Source organism: Leptodactylus fuscus, chromosome 1, assembly GCF_031893055.1.
Source record: "Leptodactylus fuscus isolate aLepFus1 chromosome 1, aLepFus1.hap2, whole genome shotgun sequence".
Classification (NCBI taxonomy): domain Eukaryota; kingdom Metazoa; phylum Chordata; class Amphibia; order Anura; family Leptodactylidae; genus Leptodactylus; species Leptodactylus fuscus.
This window is the reverse complement of record NC_134265.1, coordinates 207,309,149-207,327,318: the sequence shown is the minus strand read 5'-3', so window position 1 is coordinate 207,327,318 and position 18,170 is coordinate 207,309,149. Positions and strand designations below refer to the sequence as shown.

The 18,170-nt window shown below is 42.7% G+C and overlaps 1 protein-coding gene across 2 annotated transcripts in view; it reads left to right on the top strand.

Moving 5' to 3' along the window:
- The first annotated feature begins 4,568 nt into the window (after positions 1-4,568).
- The window catches only part of ARHGAP45 (Rho GTPase activating protein 45), a 93,519-nt gene continuing 79,917 nt past the window's right edge, over positions 4,569-18,170 (top strand). For both annotated transcript variants that reach the window (XM_075282883.1, XM_075282874.1), the window contains exons 1-2: positions 4,569-4,807; positions 7,884-8,184. In XM_075282883.1, the coding sequence (XP_075138984.1) occupies positions 4,724-4,807; positions 7,884-8,184 (385 nt within the window). In that variant the 5' untranslated portion in view covers positions 4,569-4,723. The remainder of the gene's footprint in view (positions 4,808-7,883; positions 8,185-18,170) is intronic.

Below are 18,170 nucleotides of genomic sequence, written 5' to 3'. Positions count from 1 at the left end.
ACCTGAATCCGATTGAGTACATCTGGGACATCATGTCTCGCTCCATCCACCAACGTCACATTGCACCACAGACTGTCCAGGAGTTGGCAGATGGTTTAGTCCAGGTCTAGGCAGAGATTCCTCAGGAGACCCTCTGCAACCTCCTCAGGAGCATGCCCAGGCATTGTAGGGAGATCATACAGGCAGGTGGAGGCCACACACACTACTGAGCCTCGTTTTAACACGTTTTAAGGACATTACATCAAAGTTAGATCAGCCTGTAGTGTATTTTTCCACTTTAATTTTGGGGGTGACTCCAAATCCAGGCCTCCATTGGTTAATAAATTTTATTTCCATTGATGATTTTTGTTTGATTTTGTTGTCATTGCATTCAACTTTGTACAGAACAAAGTATTCAATGAGAATATTGATTTGTAGGTTTTTTTCTGTCCGCTTGAAAAGTCGGACATCTTTACATGCGGACAGTGAAGGAAGGGCACAGAGTGCAAAAAGAACGCACCTGATCGCCATTTAAATCAATGACAAGTGTCACGGACACAGCTAGTGTCCGCTCCTAATGTCCGTGCGAGATTTTGAACGGACACTAGGAGTGGACACTACCTGTCGGACACTGACGGTAGTGTGAACGCTCCCTAAGTGTTTTTTCCTTTCAATGCACGCATTATTTTTTAAATGTTCTTTCGTTTTAAAAGCAGAAAAAAATTTGGCAGTGCATTGTGTTTTTAAACAGGCTGTTACCATAGGCTACCATCTGTTTACACATATTCACACCCATTTCTGTCACCTCTGTCTCTCTGACATTACTGAAGTTGTGTATGTGTGAGAAAGGTCTTATCAGGGGTGAACCTAGGCTTTGTGCCGCCTGAGGCAGATGTCAGAAAGCCCCCCCTCCCCCAAGGAGGGGGCGGAGCCAAGCGGAGGGGGCGGGGCCGAGCGGAAGGGGCCAGGGCCGAGCCGGCGGCGTTAGCAGGCAGGGAGAGGACCTGCTCTCTGTTAAGCATGAGGGGCGGCCGCTGGAGCAGCGCTGCGTCCACAGGGCCGCCCCAATTCACCGCTCGCTTCCCGTGTCGGGCTGCCGAGACGGTGACGCTAAGCCAGTCCAAGACAGCTTGTCCTGGACTGGCTTAGGTCAGCAAAAATTGACTACCCGCTTGGGTAAGAAAATGCTCTGACTCCAGCAGACTGACTCCTCAGAACTTGTGATCAATAGCGATAATGGTATTTGGGTAGTTAGGAAAGGAAGGGGTGCTCCTTCTTTCATCTCCTCTGCAGACCCATCCCTCATTGTACATTTTTTTCACACATTTTTTGACAGAAAATACAAAAAACTATGAATTTTGTAAGACAAAGATGGAATATATGAAAAAAGTCTAAACTAAGCTACTCTGTATCATTAAAGGGGTACCAAGTTATTAAATGATTCCCTATCAATATTCTGAGAACAGACCTCCTGTACTAACATTCTGATGAAATGGTAGGCCAAGCACACACCCAACAAGTACCGTTAAATTCATTTTCTATGGGAGCGCCATCGATAACTTCATAAGTTGGTACAACCCCTTTAACCCCTTCTGGACTGCCCATAGACTATATATGTGCAGGCAGTCCCTGTCTTGTTCTGCAAGGACGTATCAGTACATCCTTGCCATTTATTACTGCCCTTGCCTTCCCTGATCACTGTGTACACAGTGCTCAATGAGCGCTGTATACACAACGCTCAATACGCACTGTATACACAATACTCAATAAGCACTGTATACGAGAGAGATAATCCTTTAATAGTCCCACAGTGGGGAAATTTCAGCATGTTACAGCAGCATAGTAATACAGATGGCTGAAGCAACCACAGAGTTGAAAAAGGCCCTAAGAATTGGCCCCTGGACTCCGAAGACCCTCAGCCTCCTGAGCAAGTAAAGTCTGCTGTGGCTCTTCCTGTGCAGTGCCTCCAGGTGATCAGCCCAGTCTAATTTATTATTGAGGAGCACACCTAGCTACTTATAGGTCTTGACTATCTCAATGCATATCCCTTGGATCTCCACCGGGGTCAGATCACTTCTCCGTTTACTAAAATCCACCACCATCTCCTTGGTCTTCCCAGCATTAATCCTGAGGTGGTTTAGCTGGCACCATTCAACAAAATCCCGGTTTAAGTCTCTGTATTCCCTATCGTCACCATCAGTGATAAGGCCTACTATTGCCTACTATTGAGTCATCGGAGTACTTCTGTACTCAGTTATGAGCATACGCAGCTATGAGCGCAGCCATAATGTCACTCCCTTACTGAACCCAGATCAGCTCTATGGTAGCTTGCAGGAGGTTGTATTCCTCCTGCAACTGGAGCTAAACGTACCAGCCCCACTTACAGGGGAAATCAGCCTCGCACAAGAGATACAGTGATCAGATGTCTCCAAAGGTCTATTATGACCTTATGGGGACACAATGTAAATTAAAAAGTTTAAAAAATACTATAAAACGTCCTTATTACAGATTCTAGTCCCACCCCCTATGACAACATAACAATTACCGTAACGAAGAGGAAAAACTATTTTAAAAAGTTTTTTAGTAGCACTTTGTGTAATTAAATAAAAAAAAGAATGAAAAGTGAAAAACTGATACGTTTTCTCTCCTCTTTTGTTTATATTTTCCCGGGTATAAAAAACATAAAAAAATCATGCAAAAATAAAAATATAAAAATAAAGGTATAATGTCATATTTGTTTACATCTAATCTTGCCAGTAGTAGCTGTACTAGAGCAAATACATAGCTGAGAAAAGGAACACTGAACTGCAAATACATTATATGCAGGTACCCACTCCATTCTAGCATCTTTTATGCAGGCATGACACAAGAAAAGAGCAATCTATGAGCACAGTCAGCAAAGCTGCTTGATGTCTCTGAATAATACCCCTTCTGTAGTCACAAAAGCAGCCAGAAGTACATAGTAGTTTTATTAATACATTATAAGCTGTGAGATGCTACAGAATCTTCAGTGCTTGTAATTTGTATACATATCTGAGTAGTATTATGAGTAAAACCAGACCCTCCCATCCAGGGGCATAACTAGTATAGACCGGGCCCCATAGCAAACTTTTGACATAGCGCCCTCTTTCCTGTCCCCTACAATGTATAGCACCCTATTTATACACACTATAATGTCCTAAATTGGCCTCCACACAGTATAATGTCCCACAGTCGCTCTTCCACACAGAATAATAATAATAAATTTTATTTATATAGTGCCAACATATTCCGCAGCGCTGTACAATTTGTAGGTAGTGGCTCTTTCAGACATTATAATGTCACATAGTGGCCCCTACACACAGTATAATGTTGTATGGTGGCCCCTCCACACAGTATAATGTCACATATTTGGAGTACACCACCCAATTGTTATACTGTTTTTTTTTTTTCAGACCCTCGAAGTATAATATTTGGAGACCCAGGGGAGGTGACAAACATAAAAACTGGTGTTACTTACCTCTCCTGGGCTCTGGCACAGCTCCTCTTCAATGACGTCACAGATGTGAGTTATTCCAACCTGACCCACGTGACGTTTGTGACTTTACTAAAGAAGCCGAAGACAGCAGGAAGTCCTACCGAAGCCCAGGAGAGGTAAGTGACACTGTTTATTTATGTTGATCACCTCCCCTGGACCTCTGATCATTATACTGGAGGGCCTAAAGGGCCCGTGGACTGACTCACCGATCCATGCTCCTCCTCACAGCTGCCTCCGCTTTCCCTTCTGCCCATATCACATCACTGTCAGGAGGTTATAAGGGGAAATGGGGGCAGCCATGAGAAGGTATGGGGATTGATAAATAAATAGGGCCTGTTACCTGCTGCCCTACAAAAAAAAACAAGCAACAGGGGCCCACCGGGCCCCCTAAGGTCGAGAGCCCTGGCTGCCACAGCGGTAGTTATGACACTGCTCCCATCTGCATTCAGTCTGTGTAGCGAGAAACCCTTTCCATCTTGCTGCTAGGGACATACTTCCCTGGTAACAAAGGAATCAACTGTTCCTAGTGGCAGGAACTTTAGAGACTTTTTCAGGCAAAAAGCAGCCACATTTTTCATTAAAGTGTATTACAGCTTGGTCTAGAATCGCATGCTCTATGAAAAGTTGAATGAAAAGTGATCTACCATTTAAGGCCTTTCTTAAGGTCAATCACCAAAGCACAGTGAGTGCTTTGTTTAGTATAAGATACGGTATATAGCAACTATCCATGGTCAACTGATACTATAAAATCAAAAAAGTTTAGAATTTATGTTTTTCCATTTTGTTATGTACATCGAACCTGTCTTCCCTCTTAGTTTTGTGCGTAAACTTGTTCTGTAACTCCATATAACCTCTGCCTATAACTTCCTCTATTGTTCCACTGACACATACAAATACAAAGTCTTTACATTAAGGCATATGACATGCACAAAGAGCTTTGGGAGGGGACAGGATGCTGCTGTGGCCCAGCACATACAGGGTTAACGCCCTTTACCTCTTCCTGTCTGTGTCAGTTTTGGGACTACAATCGTCCAATCAGGAAATGCCTCACCATCACATGACATATGACAGGAGTTGTGTTGGGCACACACAACCAGCTTTCTGAGTACCCCTAGAATCTGCCCCCCAGGTGGGGTAGCAGGGGTGAGCATAACATCAATTCCGCTAAGGCGCGTAACAGAGGGGTAACATTATTAATACAAGGGACAGGAGCGACCCATACTCAGGATGTTTTCAAGGAAGAAGCGGGAGCTGATGAAAACTCCGTCCTTATCAAAGAAAAGCAGAGCAGGAAGCCCAGCACCACAAAGTGTAAGTCTCTCTGTACCCTACACTTAATATCCCTGTACTGACTAGTAACGGCTTCTTTAACTATACATAGCACACATTTCCAATTATTTGCATGAAATCCATTTTAAAGCATTTTTTTTAAATACTCAAGTGTGTCACATATATAACATTACTTTGATGTATACGCTAATTATGTATAAGACAATAGCTTGCAGAAACAGTGTTGATTGTATACATAGTGGTATACAGTACATTCAGCACATGCTCATAACCATTTCTATAGCTCCAACTTGAGTCTTTGTACAAAGACTTTTGTAATATACACACAAGCGAAATGCTGCTTCGCACTTGCTACTGCGCTGTTGCTTGAGCACTTTTATAGTTGTTTGACTTATGACCATTTGTGGCCTAAATAATCCAATACAGCGCATTTAGGTTCAATGTCTGCATCCACATAAGGTCGTTAACGTATAAGAGATATCTAACAATCAGTTGAAGACGTCTATAGTCATATAATAGTTTCTATATAGAATGTGCTTTTACTTTAAATCACTTGATGCATAGATATACTAGTCAGTTGCCTGTACTAGTTAGGTTTACCATATACATGGGATAAAAATTTTGGCAAGAGACCACTCATAGTGCCATGAAGATCAACTGCATGATTGTCCACTTCGGATATTCGGTCACTATTTTTTATTTTAACTATGTCAGAATATCTGTGTAATGAATAAAGGTAGGGGTAGATAAGACTAATTTATGCAACATCCTGTATATGGTATATATGTATAGAACTTGATAAAGATCCCATTGAGTTCGATTCAAATGTGCACTCAGGTAAGTGAAAGGATCCACTTTCTTTATTCGCTATGCTCTAGAGCAGTGATGGCGAACCTTTTTGAGACCGAGTGCCTAAACTGCAACCCAAAACCAAATAAATTATCACGGAGTGCCAACACGGCAATTTAACCTTAAAACTCTGTGGGTCCACAATTGCGGACCCACAAATTACAGTCATGTGACTGGGGCTTTTTTACTGAAAGGTAAAGGTCTCTGCATTCTGTACTTTTAAACAATTAATTTTCACTATTTACATCGCACAGGATCTGTTTTATAGTTTACCGTGCAATGTTATTACATCCTGTACTAATTTCACGTCTGCTATAAAACAAATACTGTGTGATATACATAGTGAGGGGACCCCACACAGTACAATCTGCCCCTCAGTGGCCCCCCCACACAGTACAATCTGCCCCTCAGTGGCCCCCCACACAGTACAATCTGGCCCACAGTGGCCCCCACACAGGATTATACCTGTATACTCCACAGTAGCCCCCTCCCACACAGCATGAACTGGTCCACAGTAGCCCCCTCCCACACAGCATGAACTGGTCCACAGTAGCCCCCTCCCACACAGCATGAACTGGTCCACAGTAGCCCCCTCCCACACAACATGAACTGGTCCACAGTAGCCCCCTCCCACACAACATGAACTGGTCCACAGTAGCCCCCTCCCACACAACATGAACTGGTCCACAGTAGCCCCCTCCCACACAACATGAAATGGTCCACAATAGCCCCCTCCCACACAACATGAAATGGTCCACAGTAGCCCCCTCCCACAGAGCATGAAAGATCCACAGTAGCCCCCTCCTACACAACATGAAATGGTCCACAGTAGCCCCCTCCCACACAACATGAAATGGTCCACAGTAGCCCCCTCCCACACAGCATGAAATGGTCCAGAGTAGCCCCCTCCCACACAACATGAACTGGTCCACAGTAGCCCCCTCCCACAGAGCATGAAAGATCCACAGTAGCAGCATAAAATGGTCCACAGTAGCCCCCTACCCGCACAGCATGAAAGTCTACAGTAGCCCCCTCCCACACAACATGAAAGGTCCACAGTAGCCCCCTCCCATACAGCATAAAATGGTCCACAGTAGCCCCCTACCCACACAGCATGAAAGTCTACAGTAGCCCCCTCCTACACAACATGAAATGTCTACCGTTGCCCCCCTCCCCTGACAGTGCAAACAAACACAATATAGTTACCTGAAGAGCTGCCGGGTGTTCTCTCTTCTGTTCACTGCGCGCGCTGATGACTTACGTCATCACGCCCGCGCTTGTTCAGAGGTCACACTCTGTAGTCAGTGTAGGCCGCGTAGTACGCGTGGCCTACACTGAGCTACACTGACAGCTTTCAGCTGGATGCGCATTTGCACAACCAGCTGAAGGCAGCGATCGCTCACTAACGGGGAATCCTGCATCGGATTCGCCGTTAGTGAGCGATCAGGGCGACAGCACGCGTGCCAGCAGAGGGGGCTCTGCGTGCCCTCTCTGGCACGCGTGCCATAGGTTCGCCATCACTGCTCTAGAGTCCTACCTCTATTTTAATTTCTATGTTTCCATGGATATTTGTCAGAATCATGCACTTATTCTGATTTTTTTTATTTTTGTGATGCTATCTTTTTTTATGTGTGTTTATACATGTATATGTTTTTTTCTTATGCCACAGTATAGTAAATATAATGTATTTTGCCATTCTATAAGATAAGAGATAAGATAATCCTTTAATAGTCCCACAGTGGGGAAATTTCAGCATGTTACAGCAGCATAGTAATTCAGATACAGGATAATACACACTAATATACTGTATTACGGAAGTAGACACACATATGCTGAGAAGAGAAGATATACTAGGAGTGTGTAGCAGCAATGTAAGAGATGAAAGAAAGAAGACTTCAGGGTCACTTAGTTCTCTGTGTGGAGTGATGTTCGCTTGGTCTGATGTAGATTATGTAGCCTGATAGCGTTTGGGAGGAAGGACCTCCGATAGCGCTCCTTCTCACACTTGGGGTGAAGCAGACGGTCACTTACAGTGCTACTAAGTGCCATCAAGGTCTCATACATGGGATGGGATTTGTTCTCCCGCATGGAGGTCACCACAGACAGTATCCTTCTGTCAACCACCACCTGTACTGGGTCCAGGGGGCTACCCAGGACAGAGCTGGCCCTTCTGATCAGCCTGTCAAGTCTATTTCTGTCCCTGGTTGATAATACAATATAGTTTAATTCTGCCGTCTCATCTGTGTAGGAAGCTCCACGAAAGGATGTAATTGAATCCTCTACTGATGGACCTAGCAACCCTGCACTCAGCAGCCCTCTCCCAAGTGGAACCCTAAAGAGACCGACAAGTTTAAGTCGTCATGCAAGTGCTGCAGGAATCCCCTTGTCTTCTCCCAGAAGCAAAGTCAGTAAACCAGCAGGAGCTCCAAGCCCTCCTGAAAGTGGAGAAGGTCCCTTCATTGAAGTGGAGGACATTTCACAGCTTCTTGGAGATGTAGCTAGGTTTGCTGAAAGGCTTGAAAAGCTACGAGATGTGGTACTGGCAGACGGTAAGTGTTATTGTGGTTGACCACATGATTATCAACTTTTGACAAGAGTATGATAAAATTTAAAAAGTGTCTTAGGGAAACTGTAAATCTATACAATTATATCTTACTGCCAGTAAATAAATACCATAGAGGTTAACACATATTCTTACTACCAATCTTCCCTTTAAGTGAATCTCTAATTTTTCAGCTCCAGTAGATAAATAAAAATTAGAGATGAGGGAGTACTGTTCGGATCAGCCGATCCGAACAGCACGCACCATAGAAATGAATGGATGCACCTGGTACTTCCGCTTTGGCCGGCCACTTAACCCCCCGCGTGCCGGCTACGTCCATTCATTTCTATGCGAGCGTGCTGTTTGGATTGGCTGATCCGAACAGTACTCGCTCATCTCTAATAAAAATGCCTCCAACCCCCAAACCTAACCTGCATTATAGTGGTGTTCTACTTTCCACCATGTGATATGTAACTTGCTTTTTATAAGGAAATAATCCAGCCTAACATCTTGATTTGAGAAATCACCATCTGCAGGCTGTAAGTACATATGTCATAATACCTTGGCCAAGCACCACAAAAGGAGATGTGGTCAGGTCACATCTAGAGTTATTTAAATCATTACAAATTATGAGAGGGGGGCTGATGCAGGTCTGCAGAAGAGTCTGCAAACTGTGTCCATATAACAGCCTTTATGTCATAAGCTGTGTACAAGTTCCAGCCTAATGCAGGCAGGTGCAGTTATGACTGGTTGGAAATAGGATCATCTACTGCAGTGGGTCTCAACTTTTGATATGTGTACCCCAGAGTATACATCTTATAGCTTCGGACGTATTTGCTTTCCATAATGCTCACAAGCTTTACAGACTGATGGCCAAGTTAGAGAACTAATGTGGAGTATGTCAACAGAGAGCTTAGGGTTGAAGGTAGGTAGTTCTCCACAGTTTTAGCCCATAGTCTCAATGGCAACTCTTCTTCATGACTCGATCTGCCTGTCCTCACTGTTAGTTGCATGCAGGTACCTATCTACATAATTGCTTGTGTGTGTGTGTGTATATATATATATATATATATATATATATATATATATATATATATATGTACAAAAAACAAATATAGTACTGGCTCCCACTTCGTCCATATCTTCATTCACCAATATCGGAGGATTACAGCACTCACTTTGTTCTCTGTATTGGTCGCTATGGGCAAGTGCCTCATTTATCTTTTTGACCTCTTCAGATACATCATTCCCCATTTCATCTTATGCCTTTTGGGCAAATAGGCACGACAGCTTCAAGGTAATCTGCCTGCCTTTAATAGGATTGCATGACATCCATGGATACCTCTATAACAATGCATGCCATCCACAGGTGCCCACATAAGACTACATGCCAGCCAATGGAGCCTGGTGCCCACAAGCACACTCTATGCACTGTTCATTGTTTCACTTGTTAGTTCAGAAGCGGGATTTGTCATATGATGAGCGGTCTCCCCTATCATTCCTCCACAAAACCCTTTATTTCTCATGTCTCTTTGATGGAAAAAATAGTGAAAAAAGTGCTATATGCTGTGGTTTTCTCTGCCAAACAGCCTTATATTGTTAACATTTTTAACTATGTATATACTTGAGTATAAGCCAAATTCTTAAGCACAGTTTTTGTGCTGAAAAAGCCCCCCTCAAAAAAAAAAGTTTTGTTTTTTTTGTCTATGACCAGCTGCAATAGTAATGTACAGAATCTCTCATAAAATAGTGGGGGGAAAAAAAGAATCTTTAAAAAATATAGTAAAAAAATAAAATAAATAAAAGTTCTAAATCCCTCCTTTTCCAATTGGGGGGAATAAAAAACCCAGTCCTCAAGCTTGGGGAAGGGGCAGACAGACAACCAAAACAACCCCTCCCCTTTCCCAGCACCCAGCAACTACTGCACCTAAAAACCATTTTAATTTTTGAAATTTTCCAGTAGCTGCTACATTTCCCCCCTAGGCTTATACTTGAGTCAATAAGTTTTCCCAGTTTTTTGTGGTAAAATTAGGGGTGTCGGCTTATACTCGGATTGGCTTATACTCGAGTATATACGGTAATTACTATGCTGGGGATACTTGGTAGGAATTTATTTCATTACTGACAGTACCTTGTATGGCTGCTTCTGCCCTTTCCAAAGATGCCTTACTTATTCTGTATTGCAGCTCCATTTTCATGAAAAGCAGTGTTTTAATCATATGCAAATTAGCTGAAAAGGGCTTTGAAGGCCATTCTTTTTCTGTCAGGGCTGTGCTCTCAGCTATAGACAACTGCCCGTAACTGCAAACAAAGTGGGAGATGTCTCTCAAACAATGGGGAAGGTGGGGAGCTGGATAGCAGTTATGTAGAGCAAAGAAAGCCCCAGCAGGAGAAGAAATGCACCTAAAGACCTTTTCACCAAATTTACATAAGAATAAAATCCTGATTTTTATGAAAATGGAGCTTCAATGGAGAGCAAGAGCAGTATCTTTGGAAAGTGTAGATGTAACCCTTCAAGGTACTGTCATTAATTTGATACCAAGTTTCCTCATGACAATCATTTAAAGAGGAGCTTTCACCACCACCAACAAGCCCAGCTTTTTACTTAAGTTAATAGGTGCTGCTCCACTCATTCTGACACCGTTAGAATTTTTTTCTCTGGTCCCCACCATTCCCAACTGGATTCTGAGCTCGGACACTGGCTGCCTGTGATTGGAACTTTGAATCACACCCCCTACCTGACACTACCCACCTGATATTACAGAACCTAAATAATACACCAGGTAACAAAGCTAACTGCGCTTGTTACTTGGGAATGGGGGGGGGGATAGAGAGAAAATTCCAACTGTAATGGAATCAGTGGATCAGCATCTATTAACATATTCTAAGAACTTGATTTGATGGAGGCAGTGAAAGGTACTTTTTAACCCCGTCATACAAAATCACTTACATGTACGTGATTAGGCATGAGGGGCTGCATGGAGAGGACTCAGAAGCTGAGCCCCTCTCTGTACACAAGGGATGCCAGCTGTATAATACAGCCAGCACCCGCTGCTAACACCTGTGATTGGTGCTGGTATCGATCACAGCTGTTTATGCTTGCGGCAAAAGGCGACTTCGGCATCTGAATTACTCAGATGCCATGGGCACCACCATTTTTAACAATCACTACCCTTAGGAACGTTGTTGGATCGGTTACCATGACAGCCAGGAACCTTTTCAAGTCTCCCAGTCTTCAAGTCTCCCATTACTATACAGTATTTCAATTATATGCAGTTTGTAATAGAAGTCAATGGATTTTACTTTACACTACAAAAAAACACAAAAAATATAAAAATTTTAAACATACCCCATTCCCTATATCACATATAAAAATAAATAAAAATTGCTCAAAAATGCCTTAGCTATTAAAATATTTATCCATTTTTTCAACACTTTGCCTTCTAAATAAAAATTGAATAAAAAGAGATCATATAATCAGACCTTCCCCAAAATCATATCAATGAAAACTACATTTTGTCCCGTATAGACGACATATCCAGCTCCATACACATAAATATGAAATGTTTCTGGTGTCACATTTCGACACAAAGAAATTTTTCTATTTTGCTAAGTTTTATATTTTTTTTAAAGGTATCAAAACATTAAAAATATGATATAAATGTGGTATTGTTGGGATCCTACTGACCTACAGAATACAGGTAACCAGTGGTGTAACTACCGCCATAGCAGCAGAGGCGGCTGCCACATGGCCCGGGCCATTAGGGGGCCCAGTGACAGCCGCTACCGTTTTTTTTATTTTTTTTAAATAGGCCGTTTAATAGGCTGTTACGGGCCCTATTTACTTGCCGATCCTGGCTGGGCCGGGATCGGTAAGTGACACCGCGGGCCCCACAAATACTATCATTATACTCGGGGGTCTTTGCACACAGTATAATACTGTGTGCAGGGGCCACTAAGGGATATAATACTGTGTGCAGGGCCACTAAGGGACATAATACTGTGTGCAGGGGCCACTAAGGGACATAATACTGTGTGCAGGGCCACTAAGGGACATAATACTGTGTGCAGGGGCCACTAAGGGACATAATACTGTGTGCAAGGGCCAGTAAGGGACATAATACTGTGTGCAGGGGCCACTAAGGGACATAATTCTGTGTGCAGGGTCACTAAGGGACATAATACTGTGTGCAGGGCCACTAAGGGACATAATACTGTGTGCAAGGGCCAGTAAGGGACATAATACTGTGTGCAGGGGCCACTAAGGGACATAATTCTGTGTGCAGGGCCACTAAGGGACATAATACTGTGTGCAGGGCCACTAAGGGACATAATACTGTGTGCAGGGGCCACTAATGGACATAATTCTGCTTGCAGGGGCCACTATGGGGGATAATACTGTGTGCAGGGGCCACTAGGGGACATAATACTGTGTGCAGGGCCACTGAGGAACATAATACTGTGTGCAGGGCCACTAAGGGACATAATACTGTGTGCAGGGGCCAATAAGGGACATAATACTGTGTGCAGGGGCCACTAAGGGACATAATACTGTGTGCAGGGGCCACTAATGGACATAATACTGTGTGCAGGATCACTAAGGGACATAATACTGTGTGCAGGGGCCACTATGGGGGATAATACTGTGTGCAGGGGCCACTTTGGGGTATAATGCTGTGTGCAGGGGCAACTAAGGGACATAATACTATGTGCAGGGGCCACTAAGGGACATAATAGAGTGCGGAGGAGGGGGTCGGTCGAGGTCTTCGTGTCAGTTGAGGGGGGGGGGGGGCATGTCAAAAGTTCACCACGGGGCCCTGCCATTCCTAGTTACGCCACTGCAGGTAACATATCATTTTTACTACATAACGTAAGCTGTAAACATTAAACCCATTGGAAATTGGTGCAAATGCAGTTTTTGAAAAAATTTTAAATTATGACTCTTGGAATGTGGGGAGGGAAAACCAGAAGTGAAAAAATGAAAATGTGCTCGGTCCTGAAGAGGTTAAGGGGTACTTGGCTTGAGAAGGTTGAGAAACACTCATCTACAGGAAACACCCAGGAGAAGATTCAGTGGCAACAGCAGGATACATAATGCTACAAAGGTTTGCAGTTGTCACAGAGTACAGTCTTGTTGGAATGCAATAGCTTAGGCTAATTCTGAAGATATTAAGAAACCTATAAAGTGAAGCAGTGGTATCCAACATCTTAATTTTAGGTGTACGCTCATACACTCATGGTGGAAATTTTTCACCAGAGTTTCTCTTTTAACAATAGCATGACTATGACAAGGTCTAGGCAGAATGAACAGATGTCTAAAGTCCTCTGCCTCCTGAGAAGAGAGACCTTGTGCTTCTTTACTGTTGATCATTCAGAAAGATCTGCTTGTGATTCACAGGCGATCTATCACCATTCGAAGATTATTCAGATCATCATCACAGAAGCGACTGGTTGGGAAAAAAAAAAATCTAAATATAAAACATTACTTTTATTTATCCATATTACTAAAACAAATGATATATAATTTGATAAATATAAAATAAATTTGGATCTCCTTTGGTAGGTTATGGGGTTTATTTCTATGGTAGAGGAATGTTTAGATCCCAGCACACATTTAGATGGTCAACTAGAGGTCCAATTGTGGACCCAGCAAGACATGTCAGTTAGCATGGGGATTCCTCACACCTTCCATTGTGTCATGTGGTCAATTGTGGTGAAAACGGTCCACCTAGGGTAATTTTACTCTAGAATCCACTAGTGCTGAAAGTCCCTTAATGCAAACCAGCTGACAATCGGGGTTCTAGTTGACCATCTACGTGGTTTAAATGTTCCTCTACCTTAGAACTAAACCCCGTAACCCACCCTAGGTGATCCAAATTGATTTTATATATCTAGTTTACCTCTTAGGGGGCATTCACAAGGAAGAACGCGGCGCTGATTCTGGCACGATAACTCGCATAAGAATCAGCGCTGATAAAAAGACTCCCATTGACTTCAATATGTTCCGTGCAGAAAACGAAACCCAATTAAGTCAATGGGAGTCTTTTTATCAGCGCTGATTCTTATGCAAGTTATTGTGCCAGAATCAGCGCTGTGTTACTCCGTATGAATGCACCCTTAGATGAGGTTTGGTTGTGGAGATCAATGCTTGTTTTGGGCATGCTGATGGAATGTTTCATTTGATGTCAGTCCTCTTCTTTTGCTTGCTAAACCCTTAAAAGGGGCAGTGGGTGGTACAAATTTGGGGCAAAGCTGTTTGTACTGGAACTGGTAAAAATGGAGGTACTGTAACTGTTACTCATTTGGGGAGCACTAAGAGTTGCACTTATAATGGTAAAGTATTGGCATGGTTATACTTTGGCATGGACTTGTTATGGGGTATTTGTATAACACATCTAATTAAGCCCTGCTATTGGCATGGGCTGAATTAGCATAATTTTGTTATGGGCCCACTGTTATTGGGACCCTTATTATAGGGGGCACTGGATTGACACTGTTGAGACATGAGATTTTGTGTCTTGAACTTGGGGTAGTTGTGACTTACACAATGAGGAAGACTGTAGGGGGCAAGCCTTGGGTGCCACAATTATTTGTTGTCGTCCTGCCAAACTGTGTAGAAAGACTGAACAGTGGGTCTCTGTTTTTATGTCAATATAGCCTACTTGTACAGTTTATGTGCCCCCACTAAACAAAGAAATATCTTGTCTGTAAGTGCATGATCTATTTAAATAAAGGGGCTTCTTCGTCCAACTGGCCAACAGTTGTCATGTGGCCTTGGCAAGGCCTGCAAGGATGAGCCATACAGTTATTCACTTAGGGCTTGCCATTCCATTTAAAACGACACACTGAATGTGGTCTCATATTTCAGATGTTCTGATGTGCTTTGGAATAAACTGTCTTATAATGATTTATAGTATAAGTTTTATCTTTGTTTTACGGAATAACTCATATGGCAGTTCCTACCATATATCATTTATCACCTCTTATGAGCAGGAGTGACCTGAATCATGATACTGAATAAGGCTCACATCTCTTCTGGTTTCTCCGTCGACCGGAATGACAAAGAGACAGATCGGCATTTTAGTGGTTACAAATGGTCAACAGTGGACCCTATTGACCATAATGGGATGAGTTGGGTGTCCACCGTTTCAAAACTGAAACTGGCAGAGAGAAAAGTCCTCCACGATCAGAGTTCCCAACGGTCCCGTACCTTTACTGGTGCATGCCAGCTTCCACGCAATGAGATCACGGGAGCCGACCTGTTCTTCTGTGAAACACATTAAGTATCCCTGTGTCTGAAAACACTCAGTCTACAAACTTATAAAAATATTTTTCCCTTACAGTAAACGCCGTAGTGGAAATATAAAAAAGTTACAGGTGTCACAAAATGGCAACTTTTAGAAAAATTACAATTACAGAATTACAAACAGCTCCTATACCAGTTAGAAACAGGTTTCTGATGTATGTTACATTAAGTTTCTTGCACTGAGGCCCTGCAATCCCAACCACCTTGCTCTCTGTCCTGTTTCACCCACTTTCGTAAAAAAGCAGGGCGCAAAAAAAGGTGCATCTTTGGCGCAGAAAAAGGGCCATGTGCCAAAACTATCTCCATGTACACTAGTTTTCTGGTGTAGAGGGAGTATCTAATTCCTACCACTGTGTGAGGAGCCTTTAAGATTAAGGTCCTACATTGTGGAGTCTGAAGAAAAATACGTTTTAGTTTTGTTTCAGATTTTGCTGCATTTTGGTCCATACCTAGTAGTGGCTACAGACAGAATGGGAAATATATAGGAAACACTTTATACTTCTCCCTTCAGCTTAGTACATTCCTAGCTTTGGCTCAAAAAACTGTAGCGAAATCTGTAACAAAAAGCAACTTTTCCACAATGTGGGGTCATAGCCTAAGGCTAAGGTCCCACAGGTCCCCGCATTGCGGTTCTTCCCGCAGTGCTTTAGATAGCAGCAGCAGCAAAAACATTCGAGAAGTTCAAAGAAAAAGAAAGGTCAATATCCAATAATGATTGCAATTCGCAAAAGAAGGTAGTAACACAAGACACATAGACAAGGACATTTAACGACATTACAAGGAAGCTAACCGCTTTTTAATGCATATAGGTTTCCGTTCAGGGGGTCCCCAAGCAGACTCCCGAACGAAATACCAAACGCAGATATGAACCGGGCCTAAGTCTTGAGATGTTTATTTACTATGTGTAATATATTCTGCCTTTATGTGCAAGAATACCACCTTCCAGCATAGTGTTCAACTTCAGTTTGATTTTAAAGGTGTTTGTCCAGAATCGGAAGGTAATTGATACTGATGACCTGTCTACATACACTGCAATGGTGGCCCCTGGAAATGTTGATCTGCTCCCATTCAAATAAATAGGAGCTGGTTTCGGCTTCTGACAGCTGAAATGACTGATCAATATGGTGTTTGACTGTCGGACCCAGACTAATCTGATACTAATGAACTATTTTGTGTATAGGACATCGATATCAATTACTTTCAGGTCTTGGACAAAACCTTAAAGTTTAGCACAAAAAAAAAATTCTTAAAATCCATTCAAGTACTATTGGTGCTCTCAACAGTTGAAGATTCAACTAATAATATATATGAAAAAACTCTGCTGACCAATCACACATAACTTACACCAAGTAGATAATAAAATGGAGGAGATTTATCAAGCAAAATGTGCCAGAATTCTGGTGTAATTGAAGCCAAAAAACTCTCTAACTTGTTTTGTCAGCGACACGTTGTGGAAACACAGAAGTCTTTGCTGCATTTTGGTTATTTTTTTGGGTTTTTTAGCCAAAGTCAGAAATTAATTTAACAGAAGTCTTAGAGCTATCTTTTCCAGTCCTCTTTAAGCCACTCCTGACTTTGGCTAAAAAAAAATGCAGTAACACTTAGCCTTAGACAATTTTACGACTTGTATGAAAAAGGGTGCGGCTTATTGGGAAATGGGCATGGAATTATTTGCAACAACATAGGCCAAAAATGTTCTCTCTTTTTCTGGCGTATCAAATAGCATCAGACACTTTAAGAAATCTGGCTCAGTTTAAGACACACCATTCCTAGATAGCACTGTGTAACTTTTAGACGACATGTGCATGACATCCATATGCTGCTTGTGCTTTTGCTGCCCCATTCATTGGGGCCAGTGAGCACAGTTCCCAAACAGACAGGAATAGGACCTGTCCTGAGTTTTGCTCATGGCCTCATCCACTGGACCATGAAAATACACAGCCGTGTGCATGAGGCCTAAGGGAGTGTTGATAAATCTGCCTCAATGGGGCAAAATTATTAATTTGTGTATTGTATGCCAGTCTGACTGGCGCAGGGAACTGGAGATATATGAAAAGGCTGTGATGACGCGCAGATGTTGTGAGTGAGGAGCATATTGGGGCACTTTCAATGGTGAATTCCCCCCGGGTGTATGAAATTTAATTCTTGCACAACTAGTTCTAAAATCCCCATCATGCTGAATACTGCCATAGATGCGTTCTGGACTTTGACCTAGAGTTTATCCAACTCACTTCAGATCTGCATAATAATGCATAGAGATTTATAGCAGATTTTCAGATACCTGGGCATGTCTCTTTCCAGAATTACTACTTTGTGTGGCTGATCGTACTGGCACTTTTTTGCCTTCAGATTTGTGTAGGATCTAAAGCACTGAAGTTCTGCTAAATAGGACCACACACCGAGTTAGCTGCACAGCAGCATGACACTGGAAGGTGAAGACATAAACTGAGATGGGCAGGTTTGTTATACATGGTTCGGAGGGGGGGGCAGCTTCCTGAGGAAGACAGATTCTCATCTGACTCGCTTCCTGTTTACTCAGTTTTCAACTGACTGGGGAGGGGAGCAATTCTGAAGGCTTGTGACAGTGGATAAGTGATGTTTAGGTTTTTGGATCTAAGTGTTTTTTTTTTGTTTGTTTGTTGTTTTTTTTTTGGGGGGGGGGGTTGGGTTCACTGGTGTATAAAGGA